The sequence below is a fragment of the Neltuma alba genome, unplaced genomic scaffold, assembly GCF_004799145.2.
Source record: "Neltuma alba isolate B1F8T4 unplaced genomic scaffold, ASM479914v2 tig00005970_pilon, whole genome shotgun sequence".
NCBI lineage: Eukaryota > Viridiplantae > Streptophyta > Magnoliopsida > Fabales > Fabaceae > Neltuma > Neltuma alba.
The window spans coordinates 54,398-71,649 of NW_021634300.1; the positions used below are offsets into that span (position 1 = coordinate 54,398).

The following is a 17,252-nucleotide window of genomic DNA, read 5'->3' on the forward strand; positions in this document are numbered from 1 at the left end:
TCTGGTATATAAATATCAGAACCCAAGTCTTCTTCCCCATCCTCATTCTAAACCAAACCCAGAAGCAATCCATTTCAATTAAATCGCTCTCATGTCTTGTTTACGAATCTCAGCTTCGCTCTCTTCTTCTTCTTCTTCTTCTTCTTCTTCTTCGACTTTCAACAGAGTCAACGCCGCCATTAACGTCCCCAAGCTCCCACCAGTTCCTTTCTCACTTCCGAAAATACCCACGACGACGACGAAGCTGATTCAGGAACTCAATGGATCTATACATACAATAATTCCGTTAGAGAAAGATGCCGAAAATTCACAAACCTTTGTTGATTTTTCCAAACCCAGCAAGTCCAAGGCCGCTGTTAAACTATATGCAGTATTGGAGGCGGTGGCTGACAGAGTTGAAATGCATAAAAACATTGGCGAGCAACGCAATAATTGGAACTCTCTTCTTTTCAACTCCGTCAACATGATCACCCTCGCCGCCGCCGGCATGGTTGGAGTCACCACCGCCATTGACGACACAGCACCGATGTTGGCACTCAAATTATCGTCTACCCTTTTGTTCTCTGCCGCCACCGGAATGCTTCTCATCATGAACAAGATTCAGCCGTCACAGCTCGCCGAGGAGCAACGAAATGCAACGAGGTTGTTCAAGCAGCTTCAAACTGAAATCCAAACCACATTAGCTATTGGAAATCCAACTGAGGAAGACGTCGACACAGCGATGAAGAAGGTTTTGGCACTCGACAAAGCTTACCCCCTTCCTCTATTAGGAACCATGCTTGAGAAATTCCCTTCCAAATTTGAGCCTGCTGTTTGGTGGCCTAAAACAGAAGCCACCACCAGATCGCAGAAGAAAACGAATAATAAAAATGGATGGACTCCAGAACTGGAAACGGAGATGTGGCAGCTTCTTGAAGTGGTTAAAAGAAAAGATATGGAGGATTATGACAGACTAGGAAACTTGGCTCTCAAGATCAACAAAACCTTAGCCATATCAGGTCCTTTGCTCACCGGGATTGCAGCTTTAGGTTCTGCATTAGCCAGCCATGGTTCGTCTTGGCCAGGCATTGCGGCCGTCATGGCTGGGTCGTTGGCGGCGTCTGTGAATGCATTGGAGCATGGAGGCCAAGTGGGAATGGTGTTTGAAATGTACAGAAACTGTGGAGGATTCTTCAAGTTGCTGCAAGAAACCATAGAAGCAACGCTTGAAGAGAAAGACTGCGAGAAAAGAGAGAACGGTGCCCTCTTTGAAATGAAGGTGGCCACGAAATTGGGAAGAAGCGTCTCGCAGCTCAGACGACTTGCCTCAAAATTTGTCGCCTATGAGTCGGAAGGAATTGACGTGGATGAATTTGCTAGCAAGTTGTTCTGAGAAGACTTATTTTTTGATTTTTTTTTGGTACAACCTTGTCCTTTCGGATAAAAACATTATTATTCTTTTATTGTATTATAGCCATCTAACTTGGGACAGACCTATAGTTTTACAAAGAAGAAAGAATTTGTATAAAACCATCTTCATGATGTCTTCATTCAATTATTTTTGTATAAACAAAGTTATATAATAAGATCTCATGGTAAATGATATATTTGAACATTTAGCTTTTGATAAAGCCCAACTATTTTAAGGTGACAACTGTTGTTCTCCACAAAAGTAATTTTTTTAAAGTTTAAAAATAATGTTATGAATATGAAATCTAAATCATTTACGTTATAATAAAACTAATAGATCGATATATGAATTTAGAGAGAAGAAATATAGGGAGTGGGTGATTTCCTTATCACTTTGATTCAAATTGAAATCGGCTTCTAAATTGTTAGGCCTTCAGTTGTTTAAAACTAATAAATAAATTACATTATTGTATTTATACTAACATAATACTCTTTTCGTTTCATTTTATAAGAGACAATCATCTAAACTATGTTATTTAAAATATTAGTAAAAATTAGTTGAGAACAATAAACGTGTAAAAAATATAAGCTTTTCTGTAAAAAATATCCTTCACTACCAGAAAAAAGGCTTTTCACGGCGGTTAAAAGTGGCTTTTCACAGCGGTTTTGAAGGCGAAGTTGATAAAGGTGACTTTGAAAGGTAAAGAAACCACGGCGGTTTTGAACCGCCATGGAAGGTAATTTTCCACAGCAGTTAAAATAAAAACCACCGTTGAATTTTGACTTTCAACGGTGGTTTATAAAGAAACCGCCGTGGAATATTATTTTAACGGTGGTTATATATATAACCGCCGTTAAAAATATTTTTTTTTTAAATTTTGCTTGATTTTCATTTTTACCATCCTGCAGTTTACACAGTTCCAAATAAATGTAGGTAGTGCAGATCATGCAGAACAAGATCAATTAGCTAGTTGATATATATATACAGCATTGAAAGTTCTTTTACACAATTCGAAAATAGGGAACCGGCCAATATATAATAGAACTAGGTGGTTAATTAAGACCAAGGATGTATTGGCTAGGTCCAACAATTCTGAAATAGAAGTAATTACTTCTCTGTACAATGAAAATCATGAACATGTACATATAAGAGGGAACCGAGAGAAAACATCTAACAATGAATTTTTTGAGAAATAACCTATCTATTTGAAAGCTAAATTTCAATTTTTTCTACCAATATTGTTGACAAAGTGTCCCTCATCAAGTTGATGTCATCCATGAGATATGGCGCAGTATTTTGAAATATCTGTTAATAAAAAATAACATAGTAAACTTAGTCAAAAATATGAAATGAATTGAAGAACGTCATGCAACGTAACTCATCTTTACCTCGTCTAATTTCTTAGTCGTTCATGTCTCAATTATGTCATTCATGTAGCGGATGACATAATATCCACACTCAACATGTCCTTGTTGACAACGGTACTAAAAAAATAAGATATAAAATTTGAATATTAGACATTATTGATTATAAACATAAACTTTAATTCATCCAAAAATGTTTAAAAGTTAGTTCAAAACAATATATACCTTTGGAAGAATCCATGTTGGTGCTTGTCTATTTTGTTTAATCGCCACAACATTAAAAGTATGAAAAGCCCTATCAACATTATAAGAGAAAATGATATTAGAGCATGCTTGTATAAACTTCACAAGTAATAAATATATAAATAAAAACTAACGTGTCGATGACATCTTTGGTTTCTTCAGATGGACTTCCACAGAGTGAATCGAACCAGTAAACTTTGTTGTCAAAAGGGGCACAAACAATTAGAGTCCAATGATAACTGCAAAAGGCAAACCATGTTAATTATAACCCGACACATACAGCTTGTATATCTCAAATACAATAATACACTTACCCTTCCACGTAAGGTGCAAAATATATTAGCTTTTTGGTCTGAGTCATTGTGGTCATAATGTAGATTGACCTTGCTTCCACAGTATTAAATTCTTTCTGCACCCTTTGAGGACACATAAAGCCATATGTTCCTTCAAGTCCTCCGTTTCGACAGATTTGATTAAAGTGCCTGTTGTTCAAGTAAAAAACATTAGGACATGCATGAAGTATAATATGTAATAAGAAAATGATATTATAACTTACAAAATAGCGAGCTGCATGAAAGATATATCAAGCTCATCAAAGTTGAGGAACTGAACGAGGTCCCTCTTGTCAATAGTGAAGTCGTATGTTATATCTGAACCCACAACCCCCAACGACATCTTGAAAGTCACAGACTTATCCATGTTTGGCACCATGGAATGAAGAATCTCCAAACTGGAATACATAAGCACAACATCACCAGGAAGAGGCAAGAGTACAGGATCAGATGATGCGCTCATTGTGGCCTTCTTTGCTGCCGCCTTCTTCACCATTGGCTTTGCAATAAGTCTCTTTGGCCACAAAATGAAATGTCCTTTAGCTTGGGCCAAGAGTCGAACCTCATCAGTAGGATTGGGCACTGGTGTACCCCTCTGACCACAAACAATCCTCTCCACTGTCACCCTTACTTGATTGCTTGAAATTTTGTTGTCGTGAATCGTTGTGCCCATGAATGCTCGACCACTAGCAACATGAACAGGTGAATTTTCATAATCCACATAGAGAGAACACGGCATCCCATTATCTTCGACAGGGTTAGGGCTAGGGTCAGGGTCAGACACTGTCAGTGGCTGTGTCTGATTATTACTGCCCTTCCCGCTTTTTATCACAGGTGAATCTTGAAACATAATATGAAATTAGTTAAGAAACATTAAATAAGTTTAAATGGATCAAATGAATCTTTAGAAGATTTAAAAAGATGTGTGATTATTACCTGGGAAGGTTCAGATACTCGGGGCATCTGGAATCCACTCGTACCCATCATCATCAGAGTCTGTTGAAACTTGGCATCGAATTCGTCAGGTATCTTTTGCATCTCTGCCATGTGTTGTTGACTTAGTTCAGCTCGAACTCTCTCTGTTTCTTCCTGTAGTCGTTGGTCGAGCTCCTCTTTAGATACCATGTTAGTAGAGGATGATCTAGTGCTTCTTCGTGAAGCAAAGCCAAAAAATTCTTTAATACCAATCCCTTTAGGGGTCCCTCGAACTCTTCCGGGATGGTCAGCCTTTCCAATAGCAGTGGCCAAGATATCCATCCGTCCTTGAGGGATGAATGTACCTTGAGATAATTGCTCCTCAAGTGTATCCTATATCATTAAAACAACAAATTCAATTTAAGATAATTGAAAAAAACAATTAATGAAGCATAATTCTTAAATATTACTTACAATCCTCTCAGCAACAGCAGCAGACTGTGGAGTAATGTATTGACCCTTTTTAATCCTCGCCGCCTTCCATTTTTCTTGGCGAGAAGGACGCTCAATAGGTGGCATGTAGCCAGTAGGATCTGAAGCAGCAGTCATCTGTGCATTCTTCAGTCGTTCCTCCATCATACTTCTTTCCAACCCACCATACCCTGCACGAGACATGGTATGTGGGTATACATTCTGCTCAGATATTTGTTTGTTCTTCTGACTCAATGCCTATGACAATGAAACCAAATCGACAAAATTAGTTTAGTTAAATAAAATATGACTTGATTAAAAATTAAGTTTGAAGAAACCAAACCTGAAATGCAGGGTCTTCACGTTGCTTCACAAAATTCTCCCATGCCTCTTCACTAATAAATGAATATCGTTCCTTAGGATGCTCACCCTTTCTTTTTCCATTAATATAATGTTTTGTAAGTGTGGACTTAAAATCCCTCCACCGTTCAGCAATTTGCTTCAACAGACGGTCTCTCATTTGTTAGTGGCAGGAATATCAAATGTCAGCTGCATGCAATACAATAATAGCATAGAGTTATAAAGTAAATAAGCAACTATAATTGAAACAAGTAGAGAAAACAATGCACAATATACCAATATATCCTCCCAAAGGTTTTTCTTCAAATCTTTGTCCACCTTCTTCCAGCTAGGAATGTCAATGCTAATCTTACTGCGTGCGAGATAACCCACATAACTAGTAAATTGAGCCCCATCCTTTCCTATAGGCTTCAAATCATCATCAAACTCCACTGTAATCCTCATAGGCTGTGTGCTCTCATCACGTAAAGCTAAATGCCTCATATGGGTTGGCCCTCTACCCTTTCTCCGGCTAGTAAAAGAGTTGTCATCACCAGAACCCTGTTGACCGGATCCGTCCATTTCCTATTTAAAGAACAATGAATTAATAAATGTAAGAATAAAAAATATCAAGTTAATATAAAACATTATATTATTAAGTATATTTAGCAAAAAAAAATTATCAAAAAATTCATTTGAGGCTTACAACGATTATCCTCCCAAATTCCTTCACAATGATCATCTCTAACAGCATAGTCATCATCTACCAAATCTAATTCAACTGCTTTAGGTCGAGTAGCTGTGAAAGGCGGGGTTTCATCAAGATTAAGCTCTAAGTCACCATCATCTCCACCAACTCCTTGCCTTTTACCTTGAAGCATGATAGACAATTTCTTTTTTGCTAGATCGGGAACGAAGAACACTTGTTTTGCTTGACTTGCCAAAATAAATGGCTCGTCTCCATATCCAAACCTCTCAAGATCGACCGAAACAAATCCAAATTCTTCATCCACTTGCACAGCATTACTATTAACCCACTTACATTTGAAGACAGGAACTTTAAACTTGGTATAACTAACCTCCCATATCTCTTCTATTATTCCATAATAGGACATTGCCGCCAACATTGGGTTTCTGTCTTTAGAACTAGCAAAATGCATGGCTTCCGCTACTACCATCACCCCACTATTCTGCATAGTACTCTTATCGTCTTGGGTTTTTGTGTAAAAAGAATAACCATTTATATCATATCCACCCCAACACAAAACCTCAAAAGAAGGCCCTGCAGCTAGCCTCTGTATTGTCTCAGAAGGATTGCCATCTTTTAACACTTCTCGCTTGAACCACTCTGCAAATGACTTATTATGTTCATTAGCTAGTTGCATATCACTCTTTCTTGGATTCAAGTTCCTCAGCATATTCTTGTGAGCATTTAAGTAAGGCAAAACTTCATCCGTGTTGTTTAAAATGTATAGATGTGCCTGCATTACAACTTCTCTTGACATAGACCTCACTATGACACCCCGTGTTCCCTTGCTTCTTCTCCCCTGATCATGTCGAGATTGAGGAAGACCAACTGCCTTTACCCTATCAAGATATGCGTTACAAAACTCAACTGCCTCCTCAGCTACATATCTCTCAACAATTGATGCCTCAGGCCGATAAGGATTCTTAGAGTACCCTTTTAGGATTTTCATGTATCTCTCAAAAGGGTACATCCATCTTAAACACACAGGGCCACAAAGTCTTATCTCTCGTACAAGATGAGCTATCAAGTGGACCATAATATCAAAAAATGATGGAGGAAAATGCATTTCCAATTGAGAGAGGATCACATAACCTTCATTTTCTAATTCATCCAACTCAGCAGGATCAATGACTTTGCTGCAAATGGCACTAAAAAACATACAAAGTCTTGTAATAGTATTTCTCACATCGGTTTTCATAATGCCTCGAATAGCAAGTGGAAGTAATTGTTGCATCAACACATGACAATCATGAGACTTCATTCCCGTTATCTTCAAATCTTGCATTGAAACAAGTTTGCTTAAATTAGAAGAATAACCTTGTGGCACCTTAATACTATTGACAAAACCACAGAAACTTCTTTTCTCTTCTTTTGATAATGTGTGCATAGCTGGATGTAAATAAGCCTTCTTACCATCTCTTTTTGTGGGTGAAGGACATTTCTTATTCCAATTTCGACTAAGTCTCGTCTTGTATTGATTCCATCTTTAGTCTTTCCACTTATATGCAAAAGTGTACCAACAAGGCTCTCACACACATTTTCTCCACATGCATCACATCTAGACTATGCCTCACATCAAGACTTTGCCAATATGGAAGATCAAAAAAGACAGATCTTTTTTCCATATATTTCTCTCACCGACCGTCTTCTTCTTCTTCTTCTTACCGAAGACCACATTAATTCCCTCCACCCGCTGATAAACTTCTTCTCCAGTTAATGGTCTTGGAGCCATTTCATATTCTTGTGAGCCATTAAATGCCTTTTTCAATCTACGGTAAGGGTGATACCGACTAAGAAACCTTCTGTGACCAAGGTATACTGTCTTCCTGCCATGTTTAAGTTGCATATAGTGGGTGCCTTCTTCGCATATCGGGCATGCTTTATGCCCCTTAACACTGTATCTGACAAATTTTCATATGCTGGAAAGTCATTTATCGTGGTGAAGATCATGGCACGTAAATTGAAGGTCTCTTGTTTATATGCATCAAACACATCAACACCTTCCTCCCATAATTTCTTCAGATCCTCAATCAAAGGTGCCAAATACACATCAATATCGTTTCCCGGTTGTTTTGGCCCCGAGATCATCAAAGATAGCATGATATACTTTCTTTTCATACATAACCAAGGAGGCAAGTTGTAAATTACGAGGAGCACTGGCCAAGCACTGTGTGTGCTACTAAGATTACCATATGGGTTAATTCCATCCGTACAAAGCCCTAGCCGAAGGTTTCTTGGCTCGCCACCAAATTGAGGAAATTTTTGATCTATTGTTTTCCATTGAGGAGAATCTGCTGGGTGACGAAGCTTTCCATCACATATTTTCTCATCGAAATGCCATCTCAAGTTCTTTGCATCTGTGGCATTAGCAAATAGACGCTTAAATCGTGGTATTATTGGAAGATACCACAGAACCTTTGGTCATCTCATTATAATCACCATCATCTTTCTTCATTTTCTATCTTGAAGTCCCACATTTAGGGCACTTATTCAACCCTTCATAATCATTTTGAATAATATGCAGTCATTAGGACACGCATGTATCTTCTCATATTCCAAACCCATCGACACAAAATCTTTTTTGCCTCATACATTCGTTTCGGAAGTGAATTCCCTTTGGAAGAATATCACTCAGCAATTCAAGCAATTCTATAAAACTAGCATCGGTCCAACCATTTCTTGCCTTCAAATTCATTAGTTTCAATACGGTTGTCAATCTTGTGTAATCATCTTTGCACCCCGGGTATAAAGGTGTCTCTGCATCACTACACAAAGTTTCAAAGGTGGAAGAAAACTGTGTAGAGGATTCAGATCTTATATCATGAAACATATCTGAAATTCTATTACCAAAGTCTTCATTCACAACCTTCTCATTTGCAGACAGTGTAGTCTTTCTAATTTCTCCATGCCATATCCAATTTGTATACCTCAAATTTATCCCATCACAGATAAGATGCTCTTTTATCTCAGAAATACTCCGTCGACTATTGTTTAAACATTTGACACAAGGACAATAGTACAATCCATCTCTTTTACTAGGGGCATTTCTCTGAGCAAACTCAAGAAACTTTTCAACCCCATCCTCATATTCCTTGCTAATTCTCTTAGCTTTCATCCAACTACGATCCATTGTTCTACATATTATTTAAACAACACTTTACTATCAATCAAAATTCATAACGAAGAAAAAAACACAAAATAACAAACAGATTATTTATTACTAAATTCTTATATTTATTACAAGAAAATTACCAAAAATTCGAAATAAATATCAAAAAATTATAAAAAAAACTTCACAACTAATCAACTCCAAACATTTAAACATGTTTCTAATACAGTATATAAGAAGGAATTAAGGTTTTCTCACATCCAATACCCACCAATCAACACCAATCAACGGTTCAACCACATAAAAAATGCAAAATGAACAATACAAGCCAATCATAATGTAAAACTAACAAACCCATTTCATATATAACAGATTTTCATGGCCAAAATATTCAATAAAACAAGAAAAATTGAAAAGAATGAAAGAAGAGGATACTCACAGAGAGCAGAGAAGATTCAAACGCGAAATGAGGGATTTCGAACGGCGGCGATGGCGGCGGACGGCAGCGGACGCACCACAAGCTCAATGCAGGAGTTTCACCGACGGGATAGTGTGGGGTATGACCGGTTTTCGGTGGTGGGACGGAGGGGACCACGGCTAAGCAAGAATGAGGCGAAATGAGAGGCGATCGAACGGCGACGGACGGCGACAAGGCACCACAAGCTCCATGGAGGAGTTTAAACGGTGGGATAGTGGCGGAAATGGCCGGTAATGGCAGTTTTCGGTGGTGGGGCAGAGGGGGACCACGGCGCACTGAAGAAATGAGAAAGAAAGTGAAGTGCTCGAGCGCCGCGGGAGGGATAAGAACACACTTTCCACGGCGGTTTTCTTAAAAACCGCTGTGGAAAGTCCAGCCCCTCTTCATTTTATTTACAAAAATGCCACCGCCTTTTTTTCCATGTCGTTTTTCTGGTTAACCGCTGTTATTTTGCGACGTTAAAAGTCTTTTTTCTAGTAGTGCTTATTTGTGTGGAAGAAAAATAACATGTGGGAATTCAATACAATAATATAAGCAATATCAGTAATTAAATGAGATAAAATAAAAAATCAACAAATAAAATTTGAGACAACCTCTAAGTGTCTTACAAAAAGGAACACAACATACTATTTCACAATTTTCTCTTGTAATAAGAAACATATCAGAGAGAGAGAGAGAGTAATGCATATTCTCAAAATTCAAATAATTCTTAATGCATTTAGTACATATAAATGTTCCTAATTGCACTTAGTATGTTGGATTCATAAATGGAGAGCATGTGATGGGATGAGACAAGATAATTTATGAAAGTTAAAAAAAATCAGGTTCTTTGAATCTTAAAAGAGTTAGTTTAAGAAGGTAACAAAATGTATTAATACATGCAGTCCTTTTTCCAATGCAGAAAAGCCCTATGTGTAGAGTATATAAATATATAATCATGCATGTGGTCACCATCCATCAAACTTGAGATCAGAATATATATAGCCTCAAATATATAGCAGAACATAAATCATGAAGCTTGGGCTTATCTTCTCTCTATTTGTTGTTCTTGTTTCCGTCATTAGCCTCCACGCTCGAGCTCAAGGTACGTACGAGGCATATATATATATATATATATATATATATTTATATATATGAGATGAGAGATTGATTGATTAATTAATAAGTAATTGTGGGTTTTAATTATTTGATGATATTAATGAATGTGGTTTGGAGTATAATAATATGATTAGGTGGTGGGAATTTGTGTCCAAAGGAGATGACTTTGGATGGAACGTGTGGAGGGACCAAAGGAGGCTACGGCTGTGCACTTGAATTCCTAGCACAGTATGGGGCAAGCGCCATGCCACAACACTGCACTTGCACTGACCTTCATCAACAAAAACGCCTCTGCAAATGTGACATTGTTTGCCAGTATAATAAACTATATCTCTGATGTATCTATGTATCTACCTCCATATATATATATATATATAACATTTCAAAATATTTATTTGTCTCCTCTATTTTTGGCTTAAATAATACTCCTTCAGTCCTAAATATAAGACCCTTATATACTAATATGTATAAAGGTCTCATATTTAGGACTGGAGGAGTAGTTTGTGTTTTGTTCTCTAATAATCTCCCCTTTTTCATGAGGATAAATTTGAAAAATCCTAAAAATTTAGGACATTTAATTAACTTTAACTAATTTTTTTAATTTTATATACTCCCTCCAATGCTATGTTAGGTAGGTAAGAGTTAGATAACTAATTTACTGAAATTACTAAAATTAATTATATTAATTATTTATAGAAAAAAATATTTGCATGTTTCCTTAAAAATAAAATACACAGGCAATAGAAAAAATAAAAATAAAATACACCTTAGAAATGAACCCATTCACAAAACCGCCGTTATATTATGTTCATAGGAGTAGTTTATTAGAAAGAAAATTAGAAATTTAAAAGATAAAGAAGATTAAAATCTTACATTCATAACAAAAGCAACCTTCACACTAGTTATTATATTTAGGTTCCGCTCGTTAAACTACAAGTGCTCTGCAGCAACAAAAAGTAAGAAGAAGGGCGTGTTTGATTCTTTTTTTTCCCCCTTAAAGTAATTCTCTCAAGTTATTTTTTTCAACAAGTTTGGAGGGGTAATATACAAAAATTTAATTGGAATAATTTGTTTTGAAAATTACATCTAAAAACTTGGGGGAAATTAATGGGAAAATTACCAAAAAAAATCTTTAAATTTCAAATTTTCAAATCAATCTTATTTATTACAATTTAATAACAATTCATAATATTTAAAAAACAAATGAAAATACATTTTTGTAGTTATTTCTGATTTAGAATTTAAACACAATAATAGTGGCGGTTGAGAATAGTTGGAAGTCGTTAATGTGCTAGTTGGAGGCTATTGGTGGTTGGCAATGACATAATATTCTTTGCGGTCTTGAAAGCGTCAAAAGTCAACATTTTCCAAATATGACTCGTTCGCCTTCCATTTTGGTTCATCATTTTTTTGGCTACGTCACAACCTCATAAAACTATGTTGATTTGGCTGGTAAAAAAAAAAACTACGTTGATTTGATTTTGTGCCAGCCCGGTCACTACGTCGAAGCCCACTACTATTCAACTGCCGCGTGCCATCTTAGAGTTGAAAATGCAAAAAAACCTTGGCCAGCACACAAACAATAATTTTATTTTAACTTTTCATTTCGAATTGTCTTGGTTTTAATTTAAATTTGATTTTCGTGGGACAAGAATTCGATATAGGTATTATTGTCATTGTAAAAATCGTCTAGTTCTTTTGCTATGTGTTTTCCTTATCCATCCAAATATTTCCTTACATGATCTTATATCAAGGGGGAAAAAAACCAAATCATATTAGCCGTTTAAACCAAAAAATCAGTGAATTACTCAATGGTTCGATTTGTTTTGGGTGTTGAACTAGTTAAGAGTTGAAATGGTATCGAACTGATCAAACCAATGTATATTAATATTAATTATATTTTTTCTTATTCAGTTCTTAATATTTCAGTTATTATATATTTAAATAAATTTTAATGATGTAATGATTATTAATTTAATTATTGATTAACTGTAAAAATCAAAATTCTTAATATTGTTATACTTTGTTATTGTTAAAATCAAACTATTGTTATATTTCTTTGTATTTTGTTATTAGTAATTATTAATATTGTTGTATTTTGTTATTATTGATTATTAATGTTATTGTATTTTTTTATTTTTAATTAAATTTTATTATTTTATTTCACTCAAAAAATTATATTATTTTAATATGACCTGTTTGACTTCGAGTTGACCCTAATCCGACTGATTGACTCTTAAATCACTATCTCAATTGGTTTAATATTCCATCTGGTTTTTTGTTTCTTGTTTTGTTTTATATGCTGCTTCTAATTCTAAATATAATATTTATTTTACAGTATAAAATATAATTTTTGACACAAACATGATTCTATTTAGGGAGTGTTTGGATAGAAGCCAAACCATGGTCTCAGAAGTGCTTTTACGGATTACGAAGTAAATATGTGGAGGATGTTACCTCGTTTTGCAGAAAAGTGCTTCTGAAACCATGGTTTTGGAGCACCCAAACAGGCCCTTATAAGAAAAATTTAAAAGGTGCCCGAACTTTCAACCAATTTTTTTCAATTTTATTCCCATTAATTACATGTTGTGTCATTGCATTAATTATCGTGTTCTTTCTTCTCCTACTTATCATTCTCTCTCTCTCACATTCTTTCTCTCTCTCTAAAGGTATTGTTTTTAAAATAATAACAATTAATATTACTATTTTAACATAATTAATTTTTTAATAATAAGAGGCAACATTTCTTAACTTTCGAGGCACTTCACACAAAAAAAATTCTGGGTGGCTGACAATTTCAGAACAAATTTATACTATATTTTTTCTTACACATTTACTATTTTTAATCAATTTTAAAAAAAAAAATTTACCAACGAATTTCGTTATTATTATGGTATTTAAGACCATAGAGAATATACAAGGAAAAATGATAATACTAATATTGCTCTACTTTTACGTCACTGCTTACTGCTTTTTTAAATCCTCATTTGATTTTATCGTTTGACATAGCTATTCATCAAATTGAAATCTGATAATTCAGAAATTAAATCTTACTCTATCTCATTTTTTTTTACTAGCTTACTCTGTCTAATTGGAACCATTCAAATAAAAGAAAGTGAATCAATCAGCTGACTTGTGCAACGGCTGTTATTTGTGGTTGGTTGACCAAGCACGCAAAGAAAATTAGCCCATCCGATTTGTCCTAAATGGAGCAGTTCAGCTTTATATGTGACCCAATCTCCCTTGGACAAATCTAATTATTTTAATCAATATAATTACTATTCTCACTAATATATATGTGTATATATATATCCAAACAAATCCTAAGTAAAGTCACAATCATATAATTCTAGGCTGTAGAAAAAAGTGCCTTCTATGCTTTCATTATTATAACGTTAAATTGAAGTAACAAAGTCATACAAATTAGACATCCCATTTTCTAATAAAAAGATGTAAATAGCAAGAATAATAAATACTGTTAATATAAACAACTTGGGTTCTTAGAAAAAATAGCTCGTTTGTAAATAAAAAGCTTTTATATATATATATATATATATATATATATATAACTCTTCCTGGGGGTTTGTATGAGTACTATCTTCAATCGTACCGCAGCAGCACAAGGAATGACCAAAGTTTTATATTTTCTCCAGCCACAACTGAGATATCTCATGGTTACGGGCAAACTGTTCCTCCCTCCCTCTTTCTCTCTGCCTTTTTTGCAGTCCATGGAAATGGTAACTAGAGGGGCGAGGACGGAAGAGGGAACATTGGGTGAGAGGCAATTTCGTATTTTTAGTTTTATATTTTAGTATTCAGCCAATCTAAATAATTACAACTTTTAAGATCCTTTATAATAAATATTATTTTTTTATTGGTCCTTCTCCCTAATTCTTCCTAAAATTTTATAAATAATTAAAATGTCAATACAAAATTTTTAAAATATTCCTAAAATTTTAATATTCCTAAAATTTTACTATGAGGTCGTCATTATCTGATTGAGTATGCATTTTTATTTTTTTCATGACACTACTACATATAATCACCTCATTCCTAATTTCCTATCAAACTATTCCCATTTTAATAAAAGTATTCCACTGATCAAACGTGCCCTTCGAATTCATTCTCCATGGTCTCTAATGAGGCGGTAGATAAAAATTCTCTTTTTCTTTCTCTGTTTTTTTTTTTTTTAACTTTTACGTGTCAAATTGTTCCCATTTCATTTCATTTCATTTTTTTTAATTTTATTTCTCACTCCCTTGAGAATGTTTTCCCTTATCAAATATAACTTGTCATGTCAAGCATACATAACTTGAGTCCTTTTTTGTGCAAACGTATTTTTTTAAAAATATATAAAAATCATTTTCTTATGACCATAAAAATATGGTTACTCATAAGCGATAAAGTAGGAGTTTACACATTACATTACGAAGTGACAAGTTTTGGAAAGCATAAAAAGGAGAAACTTTTGAATTTCTTGAAATCAGTCAGCAAATATTGTATAAATTTTGGAGTAACACAGTGATTATTTACGAATGAATAATGGTAAAATTTGATTGATATGACTTATCTTAGACTAGATGTTTTATTTGTATTATTTTTCTAATTTATTTGCGTTATCGAGTCTCATGCTTGTATGTTTACTTTTAAGGATTTCTATTCTAAAAGAAGGGAAAAAGACAAAGAAGAAGAACAAGCTGTATATCTTTTACAAATGCAATGAATAGTTAATATTTTTAGAGTTTCTAAAAAGATATACTATTAATATTTCCAATATTTAAATTCTAACAAAAAATTTTCAACATCGCAACTTATACGGAAACAATGAAGAAGCATGCCTTGTAATGTTGGAGCAGATCAGGACTCAAAACTTAGACCATCAGAATTCCTAAATTGAAAATTATAAGCTAAATGCGAATTTGGTAATTAATTAAAGAACAGGTCAGATATATACTAAGGCGTGGTCCTCCAACCATTCATATTATTCAACCCATGACGAGTCAATGGTCAATATTTTCTTCCTTGCCTTCATATATATAAATATCATCGATCCCCCTAGCCCACTTCATCCATCCCCATCCTCATTCCGAAACTCAAAACCATATTTCTTCCTCCCTCTGCAACTCATCACTCAAACGGCATACCGTTTCTTCCAAACTAAATGTCTTCTTTACAAATTTCTGCGTCGTCATTTTGTTCTTCTTCTTCTTCGTCTATCAAGAAAGTCAACGCCGCCATTAATGTCCCTAAGCTCCCACGAGTTCGTTTCCCGCTTCCAAAAGTATCCCCAACTACTACTACAAAGCTGGTTAAGGAATTGAAGAGATCAACAGGCACAATAATCCCATCACAGCTTGATGTCACCTCCACAGAAATACGTGATGACGACGACTATTCCTGCTCTTCTTCCAATAAATCCAAGGCTACCATTCAATTATATGCAATCTTAGAAGCTGTTTCCGACAGAATCGAAATGCACAACAACATGGGAGAGCAACGAAACAACTGGAACTCTCTTCTTTTGAACTCCGTGAATATGATGACCCTTTCTGCCACAACCATGGTTGGGCTCAACACTGCCATTGACAATACTGCATTTAGATTATCTTCCACTCTTTTGTTCACAGCCGCCACAGGGATGCTTCTCATCATGAACAGGATTCAGCCCTCACAACTCACCGAGGAACAACGAAATGCGACTAAGTTGTTCAAGCGGCTTCAGAAGGAAATCCAAACCACATTAGCCATTGGAAATCCAACTGAGGAAGATGTCCAAAGTGCAATGGAGAAGGTTTTGGCACTTGACAAGGCTTACCCACTTCCTCTCTTGGGAGCCATGCTTGAGAAATTCCCTTCTAAATTCGAGCCTGCTGTTTGGTGGCCTAAAAGTAAGAAGACGAATGACTTCCAAAAGCAAATCGCCAGATCCCACAAGAAAACCAATAATGGATGGACTCCAGAACTGGAAATGGAGATGTGGCAGCTTCTTGAAGTGATGAAGAGAAAAGACATGGAGGACTATGACAGACTAGGAAACTTGGCTCTCAAGATCAACAAAACCTTAGCCACATCAGGTCCCTTGCTCACTGGGATTGCAGCTTTAGGTTCTGCATTAGCCAGCCATGGTTCGTCTTGGCCAGGCATTGCGGCCGCCATGGCAGGGTCGATGGCGGCTTCTGTGAATTCTTTGGAACATGGAGGCCAAGTGGGGATGGTGTTTGAAATGTACAGAAACTGCGGAGGATTCTTCAAGTTGCTGCAAGAAACCATAGAAGCAACGCTTGAAGAGAAAGACTGCGAGAAAAGAGAGAACGGCGAGGTTTTTGAAATGAAGGTGGCCATGAAATTGGGAAGAAGCGTTTCGCAGCTCAGACAAGTTGCTTCAAAATTTGTTGCCTATGAGTCGGAAGGAATGGCCATGGATGAATTTGCAAGCAAGCTGATCTAAGAAGACTAATTTTTTTCCCCCTTTTTCCGATACAACCTTATCCTATTGGATAAAAACATTATTTTATTCTTTTACTTCTTTTAGCAAAATTATTTTATTCTTTGTTGTATTATAGTCATCTTACTAATTAGGACATGTACACCTTTATTTTTAGGAGTTAAAGAAGAAAGATCGTATAAATTCATCTTTGATCTTGATGTCTTCATTCAACTATTGTTGTTCCACCACTTGCTTTCTTACGAGTTGAACCGTTCTTGCATGTATGTTAATGGTTCAGACCTTGAACACGTATTCGCAAATCGCAATTATCTCGCTTG

At 35.5% G+C, this 17,252-nt stretch overlaps 1 protein-coding gene and 1 pseudogene across 1 annotated transcript; both read left to right on the forward strand.

Moving 5' to 3' along the window:
- The first annotated feature begins 91 nt into the window (after positions 1-91).
- On the forward strand, positions 92-10,824 carry LOC114749184 (probable F-box protein At4g22030; annotated as a pseudogene).
- Positions 10,825-15,648: 4,824 nt separating this feature from the next.
- LOC114749185 (probable F-box protein At4g22030) lies at positions 15,649-16,940 on the forward strand. Its single transcript, XM_028937673.1, has one exon. The coding sequence runs from the start codon at positions 15,649-15,651 to the stop codon at positions 16,933-16,935; it is 1,287 nt and encodes a 428-aa protein (XP_028793506.1). The 3' UTR covers positions 16,936-16,940.
- The last annotated feature ends 312 nt before the right edge of the window (positions 16,941-17,252 follow it).